The sequence below is a fragment of the Pongo abelii genome, chromosome 16, assembly GCF_028885655.2.
Source record: "Pongo abelii isolate AG06213 chromosome 16, NHGRI_mPonAbe1-v2.0_pri, whole genome shotgun sequence".
In the NCBI taxonomy this organism is placed as follows: domain Eukaryota; kingdom Metazoa; phylum Chordata; class Mammalia; order Primates; family Hominidae; genus Pongo; species Pongo abelii.
In genome coordinates, this window is record NC_072001.2 from 68,491,783 (window position 1) to 68,505,229 (window position 13,447).

At 53.6% G+C, this 13,447-nt stretch overlaps 1 protein-coding gene across 1 annotated transcript in view; it reads right to left on the reverse strand.

Annotated features, from left to right (window-relative positions):
- IGDCC4 (immunoglobulin superfamily DCC subclass member 4) overlaps nt 1-13,447 on the reverse strand; it is a 40,738-nt gene that overhangs the window by 7,264 nt on the left and 20,027 nt on the right. The window contains 12 exon segments of the mRNA XM_063716173.1: nt 66-236; nt 544-671; nt 1,415-1,598; nt 3,142-3,243; nt 3,396-3,632; nt 4,619-4,789; nt 5,652-5,789; nt 6,337-6,501; nt 6,993-7,406; nt 8,081-8,236; nt 11,346-11,486; nt 12,891-13,027. Of these exon segments, the coding sequence (XP_063572243.1) occupies nt 66-236; nt 544-671; nt 1,415-1,598; nt 3,142-3,243; nt 3,396-3,632; nt 4,619-4,789; nt 5,652-5,789; nt 6,337-6,501; nt 6,993-7,406; nt 8,081-8,236; nt 11,346-11,486; nt 12,891-13,027 (2,144 nt within the window).

The following is a 13,447-nucleotide window of genomic DNA, read 5'->3' on the forward strand; positions in this document are numbered from 1 at the left end:
CTCACTGCTGGAAGCGGGAGAGGCTGGGAAGCTCTTGCGCAGATGCCCTGGGGCAGGAGCCTCACCCTCCGTGGTGAGCAAGGTCCACTGGTGCTCAGGCTGCGTGTGGTTGTTGCTGTACAGGATCAGATACTCCACGATCTCCCCGTTGGGCTCTGTGGGGGGGCACCAGTGCAGCCGAACCGTGGACGGTGTCAGGGGGCTCAGTCGCAGGTCGGATGGGGGTGTGGAGGGCCCTGGGGTGCAGGAGAGGAGATGGGAAGAGACGTCAGAGCTGGGGGACAGGGCATGAGGACATGACCTCCCTTCTTCCCCTCCTTCATGGAACAAGCCACAAAGCAAAGATGAGGTCTGGTTTCTAGTTGGGGAATTCTAGAAAACAATGTGTGTGGTTGGAGGGACTTAACATTCCTCCCCTCCCAGAAACTCTTCTGCCCTCAGCTCTGCCCAAACCTTGGGGTTCTGAGGTATGTTTCTTGCTGCTGGGGCAAGAAGGAGTTAGGTAAAAGATGGGTTGGTGGCAAGGGGCTGGGAGCCACTCACGGTCAGGCAGGGTGGAGCGCTCCACCACAGAGCCGAAAGGCCCATCCATGTCCACGCCGTGAGACTGCACTGCAAACTCGTATTTGGTGAATGGCTTCAAGCCGCCAATGAGGATGTCTTCTCCAGAACTGCTAAGGCAAGAAACGTGACTAGTGCTCTCAGGCACACTCTCCCAGCAGGGCAGCCCCCTCCAAATCTATTCCCCTGCAGTCAGCCCCAGCCCCCAGGCTCCACCCTGGGAAGGGAAGCTGCTCCCTGGCCTGGAGGCCACTACCACCACCCAGGGACCTACAGAGAAGTCTGGATATATGCTGCTCCAAGTCCAATCTCAAAACCAGGCCCCTTCCTCCAGGAAACCTTCCTGGATTAATCCAAGTTATTCTCCACCTATGGAATCATCTCCGATGCATCTTTTCTTTGGCTTAATTTTGCCTTCATGGCAATTGTATATATCAGTTGCTTTTTATGCGACTTCCCTCCACCAAACCTCAGGCTCCTCAGGCTCTGTCTCCCCATCTGACAGGGTGGAGGGAGCAGCTCTGAGGACAGGGGCAGGGTTCTCTTCACCATCAGACTGGGAGCCCTCTGAGGCTGGAGAAACAGGTCCGTCCTGTGTCACATTCTCCAGAGTTTGAGAACAAGGCTCTGTTGTGAGGGGACGGGATTGGATGGCCTCCTCGCTACCATCTGGTCAGCAGGCAAGGACGTGGACCCTGTGCAGCCCCTGTGTGGCCTCAGTGTAACAGGTGAGCCATGACATGTTCCTGAATCCCAGGGGCCTTTCCCTGATCACCACCTGCTGCCTTCCCACCACCACCCCCCTACCTGCTCTTCCTCCCTTCTTTACATTAGTAAAGGCATTAGTCCCCACCTGGTGTAATAGGTGACCAGGGAGGCATTCCTGAGCCCCCAGGGGCTGAAGCGCACAGTGTAGTTGACAATCTTGACTGTGGTGAAGTCTGGCTTTTTCCACCGAAGCCAGATGGATGTGGAGCTGTTTGATTCTGCATGGACGTGGGCTGGAGGCAGGGGTGGTCCCCTCTGGATAGGCATGTCTGAAAGGTGAAAACTAGAGTGTGAGGAAGGGAGGGAGGATACTCGTCCTTAAATATGTATAGTGGTTTACAGTTCCCAAGGCTGTTTCTTTGACCCTCTCCTTTGATCCTGTGAGTTGAGTGGCATCATTCCTACTTCACAGATAAGGCAATTGAGGCTTCCAAGAATTTGATTTTTGACTGTGGAACACTAGTCTGTAAGAACATAATAAAGAGAGAGGCAGCAAATCACAGCAATGAATAACCGTGGAACCAGACTCTGGAACCAGGTTGCCTCGGTTCAAATTCCAGCTCTGACACTTACTAGCTGTGTGACCTTGGAGAAATTACTTACCTTCTCTGTGTCTCCATTCACTGTTCTAATGATAGTACCTACCTCATGGGGTTGTTATGAGGATTAAATTATTTAATATTTTAAAAATAGATAGGAAATTGAAATATAATAAACACTATATTTATAAGTGTTTATTTTAGAAACATAAAATAAACCCCAAGAGAGCAAGAACCTTATTTGTGTTGTCCACCACTAAATTCCCAAAGCAGCTGGCACTTAGTAGACACTCAGCGAAATATTTGCTGAATGAAGAAATGAACAAACTGGAATTAGAACTCAGCTGGGTGTGGTGGCTCACACCTGTAATCCCAGCACGTTGGGAGGCCAAGGTGGGTGGATCACCTGAGGTCGGGAGTTCGAGACCAGCCTGGCCAACATGGTGAAATTCCGTCTCTACTAAATATACAAAAATTAGCCGGGTGTTGTGGTGCACACCTGTAATCCCAGCTGCTCAGGAGGCTGAGGCACAAGAATTGCTTGAATCCAGGAGGCAGAGGTTGCAGTGAGCTGAGATCACACCATTGCACTCCAGCCTGGGCAACAGAGTGAGACTCTGTCTCAAAAAAAAAAAGAACCCAAGCTTCATGGCTTCTGGTTGATTACTCCCTCTGCTAAACCACGTGGCTGGGAAGTTAGGGGTGAGGGAGTATCATGATGGGCAACTGAGGTGTCCAATGCAGGGCCACAAGGCAGTGTAGTGCAGTGGAAAGAGTTGTTTTGCCTGGAAACCAGGAGTCCCGGTTCTAGCCTAGGCTCTGTGCGACCTTGGACAAGTTCCTTTTCCTCTCTGAGCCTCAGTTTCCCATTAGGTCACACAGGGATACTCACTCTTCTTAGACTTGAGAGATAGTCTGATAGTGTGATGTAGACAAATGTGTTTTAAAAAAACTTGTTTTATGGTCAAACTTGGGGTCAGGAGTTACTGATCAACCATAGGGTTTCCCTCTGTTCAAACTTTGGAAATCAGCACTATTCATGGCTAATGAAAATAAGGTGGCAGGCCTAAGACAGTGAACAAACAAGCTTCTCTCCATGACAGAGGCTCTCTGGAGCTAAAAGAGGACCCCTAATCCTAGGAGAATGGGTTTGGGCATGAGCTGAGGCTACTGAAGTGCCTGCTCACGAGGCTGGCCCAAAGGAAAAGAAGAGGAAGCAGCTAGCAGAGCCCTCACCTGAGCCCTCCCCGCCTTCTTCCCCCACCGCCCTCACCTGGTGCGGGCGCCTTCTCTGTCTTGCCCTTCCACACTGCTGCATAGCCGTCCTCATGTTTGTTGAATGCCACGAGCTTCACCTCGTACAGCTGGCCAGGGACTGGGGAAGGTTACAGGGCTTAATGGCTAGGGGGACATCTGGGGTCACTCTCCCGTCCACAGAGAGCATCCCATCTCTAACTCCTTCACACAGCTTGCCCAGTCCCCACTGAAGCTACATCCCTCCCTCCCCCTCCCCCCAGCCGTCCTCACCTAGCTGGGTCAGCTCATACTGCTTCACTTTCCTCTTGAGCCGGACAGGCCCCACATCCCAAGCCTGGTCTCCACGGCCCCCTGGTGGGCGATCACCATTGGCTTCCTCCTCAGCCCCCACCTCCCGCCAATATAGTTTGTAGCCAGAGATCTGAGTGGGGTGAGGGGGTGGCTGCCATGACACGACCAGGGACTCCGTCTTTGCCTGCACCTTCAACTCTGCAGGGGCAAAAGGGACTGGGGGGCAGAGGAGCAGGATGGGAAAATTAAGGAACAGAATGCGGAATGAGGAGAAGGAGGCCAGGGATAGGAGACAGGGAAGAGGCATGAGGAAGAGGCAGGAAGATGGCATTCAGTGAGAGCCTTGCCAGCATTCTCCCAACACATCACCACTCAGCCACCACTCTAAGTGCCAGTCCTCGGCTCGGTCTAGAGGTGAACTCACTGTTCTACAAGCACAGAGTGCAGGGAATGCAGGGGTGTCTGCTGGGCATTTGCAAAGGGGTCAGCAAGGAGCACCTCTGGAGCAGGCTGATAGCACCTGGCACAGAATCGGCCTCTGTGAAGTCTCCTGAAGAATCAAACATCGGGGGCAGTGGGGGTGGTGCTTGCTGAGGCCAGGAAACAGGGATGCCACCATTACAGCAGGGAGGCCCACTTGAGAGTGAGGAGCTTACAATGTGTCAAACACTGTCCTATGCACTTTGTATGGGTATTATAACTTTATTCTTGCAACCCTCTAAAATAGTGAAAATACTACAACCTTCCCTTTACAGATAAGAAAACTGAAGCTCAGAGAGTTAAGTAAGTTACCCAGTGTCACATAGAGAGCACGTAGCACGGTTTGGTCAGCATTTCATCACTCTTATTGGGCCTCTCAACAAAAACAATCATCATCACCATCATCCTCAAAGCAGCTACAATTCAATGAGTTTTTATGTACTAAGCACTTTAGTTACGATACATTATTCAACCTCATGGCACTCCTGGGCAGTAAATGAAGCCTCAGAATGGTTTGTCCAAGGTCACACAGCAAATCGAAGGGACACCAGATCCCAGCCCTTCACCGCTGCACCTAAGCCTCACTCACGCATCAAGAGGAGGGAGCCACGGAAGGTCTCTGATGGAGGGCGGGGCCGGGGGGTGGGGCGCTGGGTCCCAAGGACACACGCACACCCACACAGTCACACACACACTGTCCTGTCTCTCCTCTAACCGCGTACCGTGGCTCTGGTTGTGCATACTGGGCGTCCTGTGCTGCATCCACTGGGAGGGGGCCCCGAAGCCGGCTGCTGTACCAGCCGAAATCCGTACTCGATACACCTTGTTTGGCTGAAGTGAGTTCAGCATCAGCTGTGTCTCATTTCCTCGCACCTCAGTGGAGAAAATCTGATCTGCAGGGACAGAAAAGGTGGGCTGCTGGGTAGCCACCTGAGGAACAGGATCCTAAACCCCCCTACACGGCTCTTCCACCTCATATCCTGTTTCCTCCATGCCCATGGGAGCCTGAGGCGTTCTCAGCACTGACCCTTCAGTGCCTGGGCAGATTCTATGGCTCCAGGGTTGACGCTTGAGCCTCCAACTCTGGCTGATGCAGGCCATCAGCCTGGGCTCAGCTGCAGGGAGAATGATGGCAGGCTTTCCCCGCTTCCCCAGGAGCTGTCAATGACCATCCCCTGCCAACACACACACACACGGGATGCAGACACAAGGGGCTGACCATGAAGGCCAGCAAGAATGCCTGGCTTCCAGAGCCCTGAGGGCCACCATGGCCACTTCCTCACCCTTCCCTCCTTCCTCACTCTTCCCCTGGTCCCTCAGCTACCTTCCTTCTCCTAACTTTTTATCCTTTTATTTTTTTCTGAGACAGAGTTTTGCTCTGTTACCCAGATGGGAGTACAATGGCACGATCACAGTTCCCTGCAGCCTTGAATTCCTGGGGTCAAGTGATCCTCCCACCTCAGCTCCCCATTTCCCAGATAAGGAAACTGAGGCAGGGACTCAGTAGAAGTACACACTGCAGCTGTAGAGGGGTTGGGATGAGAGCCCAGGCCTCCCTCTGCCTTAAGCTAGGCCCCTCTGTCTTCCCTTTTCATTCCTGCCCAGACCCCTGTTTTTTCAGGTTCACCCTTCTGCAACCCCTACTCTGCTTCCTTTCCTCCGACTCCCCTACCCTGCTCAGGTCTCCAGCAGCCCTGACAACTCTTCACGTTGATCATTCCCATACATGCCTGCAGCCCACCCGCCCCCACTCACCTTCCTTTCCCAAACCGTATTCTATCTTGTACTTCACCACCTGCCCATTGCTGAGGCTGGGGGGCAGGGGCAGCCACGCCACCCTGATGTCCGAAGGGTTGGGGCTGGACAGGGAGAGCTGGGGTGCTGCACTGGGGACTGAGACAGAAGAACATCAGCGTGAGCTCTGCTCCACCGACGTGGAAGGTGAGGCTTGGGAGCGGTCAGAGACTTGCCTGGGTCACACAGCAAGTCAGAAGTAGGCCAGGACCAGGATCTGAGGGAGGAAAGGGAGCTTCTCAGGGGAGCCCCAAGCTGAAGGATGAGGGGACATCTTTCCCACCCTGAAGCTGGAAAAAGTCTTGGAGCACAATCTTCCACGTCTAATGGGTTAATGTCACTGGCCCCTACCCCAGCTGGATGGTACATAGGTGTCAGAGAGAACTGCATGACACAGGGAATCATCACAAGACCTGGGCTTCAGTCCCAGCTGAACTACTGACCTGGGCAAATCATTCTCATTTTCTGGGCCTCAGTTTCCCCAACTGTAAACTGAGGAGAAGAACCCCCGCCCACTCTCTTACAGGGCACAAAAGATGATATGAGCAGGTAAAAATGCCTTTACATTAGTAAAGAGAGGGCGAGCTCCCCTCCCCAGGGAATTCTCTTTACCCCAAGCTGCCCATTGCGGGTTCAGAGGCCCTACCATCATCCAGTGTGTGCACCAGTGCTGGGGTGGAGGTGCGGCTGGCTCCCAGCTGGGAGTAGGCCACCACGTAGAACTCATAATCTGTGTTGGGTTCCAGGTCCCGAACCTGTAGTTCTGTGGTGTCGTTGTTCACTGCAAACTGGTATTCTACATTGTCCATGCCTGGTGACACGGGGGACAAGGGGACTGTCATAGTGCCACCCCTCAGTGCTGACTAGCTGGAGTCTGTCTAGGAATCCTTCATATTGTCCTGGTGTCTATTTATAGCTAAATCATCCCAGATAATCTGAGCTGGAGTGTATAAACTCCCTCAGCTTCCTGTCTCAGTGTATTAATTCCTCCACTGGTTAGGGAATGCTTTCTGGAAATGACCTCCCTCTCCAGTTAGTTAACTGGGATGGGAGGTGGCTCCAGGAACGTCCTCTCCCTCCTCTCTCAACAAATATGACTGAGGGAAGCAGTGGCCCTTCCAGCGCCAGTTGCCTAATCCATACCTACCATACCTATGCGGGTCTCTCCTATGGGCTCCCACCCCAGTCCATCCTCACCGCAGAGGTACCCATCAGGCAACCCTTCAGTCATCCGACCTGAACCCCTCCCGGCTGCGCCCCGCCGGGGCCTGCGCTGGTGCATCCCGCCCCAGGCCAACGTACCTCGTGCCTTCTGGTAGTGGAGAGAGAAGCCGATGATCTGCTCGCTGTGCAGCTCGGGCCGCTCCCAGGCCACCAACACAGCGGAGCTGCTCAGTGGCGTAGCAGTGACCCGCGTGGGGGCGCTGGGCAGCCCCTCGCGCACCACCACGGCCAGCGACGCGGCAGCGCACGCCATTCCCGCGCTGTTCTCAGCCACGCACTGGTAGTAGCCGGCGTCCTGCAGGCCGATCTGTGTGATGACCAGGCTGCCACCGCCGCCCTGGACCTTGACGCGCCCGTTGGGCCGCAGCGGCGCCCCGTTGTGCAGCCAGCGCAGAGCTGGCCGCGGCTCCCCCGACGCGCGGCACACGAAGCGCGCTGTGCTCGCCCGAGTCCGCGACAGCGCCTCGGGCGCCTGAGTGATGGCGGGAGCCGCTGGGGGCGCGAGGGGCGACGCTGAGCGCGGGCTCCCGCCACTAAGGTCTCTGCTTCTCCCCCCAGTACCCCAACCCTGCCCCCCACCGCCCTCCCTCGTTCGCCTTCCAATCACTCTAACCTCTCCCTGATTCACCCTTTCCAAACTACTCCGGCTCAGCGCAGACCTACCCTTTCTTCTCCCCATTTACCCCAGACCCAAAACGACCATTCCCTTTCTCTCCCAAAACTGTCCCCAGGCCTCCTCAGCCTCCCCTAAATATCGCTCCTCCCGGATCTAACCCCACCCCTAATTTACCCATCTCCTTCCTCCCTGCCCTCCGATGTGTCCCACACCTACCAGATCTACCCTGCCCCCCAGTTTTCTCAGTACCACTCAGATCACTCCACTATGCCGCCAATAATCCCAGTCCCACCTCCCCGCTAATCACCCGCGCCAGGCCCTAATCAATCACCCCTCTCCCTCCATCCCAGACTCAACGCCCCGCACTCCGTCCTCCAGTTACCTAGTCCCCATCCCTCGCCCCACCTCCGCCTTACTAGGGACTCCTCCCTGAGTTCGTCCTCCAGGAGAGCGCCTGAGTCCTCCCAGCACACCCACCCGTCCATCTCCTCCTGCTCTACTCACCCCAGCCCCAGCTAACCCCCTCCCTCCGCCCTTCGGCCCGCCTCACCCAGCACGCGGAGCTCGGCGGCGGCAGTGGCGAAGTCGCGCGTGTGGGGCTTGTTGGCGCGGCAGACGTAGACGCCGGAGTGCCGGGGCTGCGCGCCGGCAATTAGTAGGTTGGTGCGGCCCAGGACGATGACATCTGTGGAGATGGGCTTCCCGTCTGGGGAAGGAGAGGGAGACGCGCTGGAGGGGACGCTAGGGACTGCCCTTCCATTCACTCTCCGGACCTCAGGAACACTCTGCACCCGGATAAAGCAAACACAACCGTCCCTGGTCTGAATCTCATTTCCTCCTCTTGCCGGGACTCTCTGAGCCCGGCTGTCTACATCTGTAAGGGGGAATTAGCCCTTAACTGGCAGGGTTTCCATGAGGATTGAAAGAATGTGAGAACCCCTGGCACAGTGCAGGCATATATTAATAATAGGTGCTCAGCACACTCGTCAGTTTTCATTACTGAATTCATTTCTCTCAAGAAGGACATGCTCCTTCCCTGGGGTCCCAGCCCAGTACTATGATGAAGCTAGGGCTGGTAAGGTCGGACCAAGCCAACGATTCGAATGTGCACAAATTTTTATCTCAATGTGAAATGAAAACCATTTAAAAAGCCCTTGCCTTGTAGACATGAACAGAAAATCTAGAGAAGCAATGCAAATAGCCAAGAAACACAAAAATGTTCAACTTCATGTCATCAAAGAAAGGCACTTCAAAACAGATGTTAGGCTGGGCACGGTGGCTTATGCCTGTACTCTTGGCACTTTGGGAGGCTGAGGTGGGAGGATCACTTGAGACCAGGAGTTCAAGACCAGCCTGGGCAACATAGTGAGACTCCGTCTCTATGAAAAAAAAAAAAAAAGATATTAAAACACAGATGTTAATTTTCACCCATCAACTTGAGAACATTTTTAAAAATAGTAAATTGCAATGCTGGAGAAAGGGCCATAAAGGAGCTTTACCTAGGCCTTGAAGCCAAGGATTCCATTTATGTGTACCTGTCCTAGGAAGATGATCAGAAGTACAGGCAAGTATTTGTGAACAGAGCAGATCACTGCAGTGTTAACTGTAACAGCGGATAACTGGAAAGGACTTAAAAATCCAACAGCAGAAACTGGTGAATTACATTATAGCTATATTTAAAGAATGGAATATTAGTCATTACAATTTTTTTGAAAAAGTTTTAAAGATAGAGAAATGCTTATGGTACACTGTTGAATGAAAATATGACTTGGAACTGTAAATGCGGCACATGTTTTCAATTTCAGGGAGAAAACTGTACATATGCATAGAAAAAACTGAAAGAAGATATACTGGTACATAAACAATTTTTATCTCTGAGTGGTGGAGTGTTTTCTGCATCTTTTTTTTCCTAGTTTTCTACGGTGAACATGTACAATATTTGCAGTCAGAAAACAAAACAGCCGGACACAGTGGCTCACATCTGTAATCCCAGCACTTTGGGAGGCTGAGGCGGGTGGATCACTTGAGTTCAGGAGTTCGAAACCAGACTGGCTAACATGGCAAAACCCCATCTCTACTAAAAACACAAAAATTAGCCGAGTGTGGTGGTGCATGCCTGTAATCCCAGCTACTCGGGAAGCTGAGACAGGAGAATCACTTGAACCCAGGAGGCGGAGGTTGCAGTAAGCCAAGATCACACCACTGCACTCCAGCCTGGGAAACAGAGCAAAACTCCGTCTAAAAAAAAAAGAGAGAGAGAGAGAGAAAGAAAACAAAACAGGCCGGGAGCGGTGGCTCCTGCCTGTAATCCCAGCACTTTGAGAGGCCAAGGCGGGCGGATCACGAGGTTGGATCACAAGGTCAGGAGATGGAGACCATCCTGGCTAACATGGTGAAACCCAGTCTCTACTAAAAATACAAACCATTAGCCAGGCGTGGTGGCGGGCGCCCGTAGTCCCAGCTACTCGGGAAGCTGAGGCAGGAGTATCGCTTGAACTGGGAGGCGGAAGTTGCAGTGAGCGGAGATCGCGCCACTGCACTCCAGCCTGGGCGACAGAGCGAGACTCTGTCTCAAAAAAATAAAACAAAACAAAATCAAAAACAAAAAACCCATTCCCCTTCCCTGACTTAGTGGAGTAAGTTCCTGGAAAGAAAGCAGTGCTTGGGGTCAGGAGGAATGAAGCTCCTTTCCAGCCCTTCTCTTCCTAGGTGTTAGGATCCTCCAGGACAGCAATTCTCAAATCCGTACTGTGCACACGAATCACAGATTAGCAGGAGACCTTGTTAAGATGTACAGGCCTGAGGCAGGGCCCCAGATTCTGCATTTCTAACTAGTCATAGGTAGCAGAGCTGAAGAGCACACTTTCAGCTAGAGCACCGGGCGCAGTGACTCATGGCTGTAATCCCTGCACCTTGGGAGGCCAAAATGGGTGGGTTGTTTGAGCCCAGGAGTTTGAGACCTGCCTGCGCAACATCTAGAAACCCTGTCTCTACAAAAAAATACGGGCATAGCGGCAAATGCCTGTAGTCCCACTATGGTATGAGGCCACCACTTCCTCATCTGCCCACTGGGAATAATAGTTCTGGCCCCTCCTCTCCCCAAAGGGCTCTTGGAGGCTGACAGGAGAACAGGTGTGAAAGTGCTTAGGAGACCGCACAGTGAAATTTGGCCCAGCACTGGCGTTACCCTGATGGCATCTCCAGTCACTCAGTGGCACTTCTCACTTGTAGCCTGATACTGTCAGACCTCTCTTCATAGATGTGTGTTTTCTCTCCCTCACTAGACGATGAGTTCAGAGGGCAGGGTCCCTGCCTCTCTGTGTTTTGTTCACTGTGCCCAGCATGATGCCAGTCACACAAAGGCAGCAGTATGCTGGGGTGGACCCAGAGCTGGCCTTATAGTTACACAGACCAACAGAGGGGTCTGGTTCCACCTAACTCACTGGCTATGTGGCACCTTCCCAGCTCTCAAGTACTCACTTGTAACACCGTTGTGAGGAAAAGAAATATGTAATTATGGTGGAGAACCTAGCTCAGCACCTGGCCTCAGGAGGGCTGCAATAACTGTTCTGTAAGTGGCAGCCTGGAAGTGCTTTTGTAAAGCACATGCTACACAGAGTGACAAGGAAGTCTGTCCAGTTCCCCACGCAGCTCCAAACTTGACCACCACGCCCAGCCCTGGGAAAGGAGTTCCTGCCACACCAGAAGGTTGGTGACCACTGGGTCGTCACCCATACATCCCCCTGACTTAGGGGCATGTGAGATGCCACATCCCTCCCTTCCCATGCCCTCCTTCTCCCACCCCCTCCACTCACCTTGTCGGACCCAGGACACAAAAGGGGTGGGGTCAGCTGAGGCCACACATTCCATCACCACACTCTGGCCAGACACCACTGTGGTGTTCTCTGGGGCTGCCACAATGACCACGTCCTGCCCCCTGGTGGATGCCAGGGACCCTGGCGAGAAGACAGACCAGCAGGCAGCCTTACCATTAGGCATTTGCCATGTGATACCTCACCTGAGTCTCACAGTAACCTGGTGAGGTGGTACTGGGGACAGCAGCAATGATTCCATCTGTCAGATGGGGGACGTAGCCATAAAATTCAGCAGGGCTGGGACTGGACCTCTGAGCTGTTTCTTTTAGAGCCAGAAGAATTGCCTGGGCTTCAACTCAGCACCAGAGAAATGATTAGACAGACCTACACCTACTTCCATTCTTCCCTCCCAAATGCAACCCACCGTCTAGGCAGAGGACTGTCAGGGTCATGGGCAAAGCACCAGACTTGGAGTCAACAGTTATAGTTTCTAGTTCCAGCACTGCCATTAACGCACTGGGTGACCTTAGGCAAATCCCTTCTCCAAAGGGCCTTGGATTTCCCAGTGGAAAAGGCAGACAGTGGGCTTGAGTTTCTGCCTGTGTGGCAGCTCCCTAAACCCTGATTTCCTGCCAAGTTCTTTGTGTGACCCTGGCCCCCGGGTGGAGTGGTGAATATCTGGATTGTCCAGCAGGTGGAGGCAGAGACCCCTAGAACAGAAGAGAGACGACACCAGACTGGGAGCAGCCCACCTGCTAAGCCCAGAAGGAACAGGGTGGGGACGGGGTGGGAGTGCGGAGAGTGGGTGGGAGGTGAGAGGGATGCATGGCAAAGGGAAGCAAGGGAGGGGCCCCTGGGGGAGGCTTGAAGTGAGATCTGTTGAGCACCTGCCAGGTGCCAGGCACTTTCCATTCTTATCTCAAGGACTCTTTGAGCCTCTCTGAGCTGGGCATTTGATAAGGAGCCCAGGGTCACGCAGATGGTGAGCAGAGAAGCCAGGATTCAAACCAGGTCTTTCCAACCCCAAAGACTGTGCCCTTCCTAATCCATCACACTGGGGCAAGAGCTTTTCAAAGAAACGAGTAAAGGATAAGAGCACTAGGCCACAGGGAGCCAGATTTGCAAGGCACAGAAAGCAGAGAGGGACAAATCCCCCAGTGCCTGAACCCCTCAGTGACTATAGAAGGGCAGAAGAGAAAGGGGCAGGGACCAGGGCTTCCAGGCACTGACACTGCCTCAGATGCCACGCATCCCCACCTCTGTCCCCAGCCTTCGACACTGCATCCAACCGGAGGGCACACAGGCTCTGCATGAAGAGAGGAGCCCTGCCCTGGGAGTCTGGGGTCTTGTGTTCCAGCCCAGTTCTTTCTTCCCTGGTTTGCTGGGTGGCAGTACCCTCTCTGGGCTTCATCGCCTCACCTGTCAATGGGACTAACATTTATCACCTACTTGAAGGCAAGGCCTGGACCCCTTGAGGTCCCTCCCAGCTCTGAGGTGGCTGGTTCCAGAAATCCCCAGGTTTTCCCACCCAGCCAGCCCCCTTACCTCTGCGGGCCACACTGAGTAGGGCCTCCTGGCTGAAGCGCTGGCGAGCTGAGTTGGTGGCCACACAGCGGTAGGGGCCTGCATCACTCTCCTGAACATCCAGGATCTGAAGGACGCCGTTGGGAAGCGTGATGAGCCTTGGGAAGAGGGGAGCGGGCAACTGTGAGGTGGGCAGGGGGGCCACAGGGAGGGTGGCTCATGGGAAGATAAATGCAAATTAAAACTCTAAGATACTAGGCCAGGCGCAGTGGCTCACGCCTGTAATCCCAGCACTTTGGGAGGCAAGGCAGGCGAATCACATGAGGTCGGGAGTTCAAGACCAGCCTGACCAACATGGAGAAACCCCGTCTCTACTAAAAATACAATATTAGCCAGGCGTAGTGGTGCATGCCTGTAATCCCAGCTACTCGGGAGGCTGAGGCAGGAGAATCGCTTGAACCCGGGAGGCAGAGGTTGCGGTGAGCCAAGATCGCACCATTGCACTCCAGCCTGGGCAACAAGAGCGAAACTCCATCTCAAACAAACAAACAAAAACTGTAAGACACCGTTTTCACCTA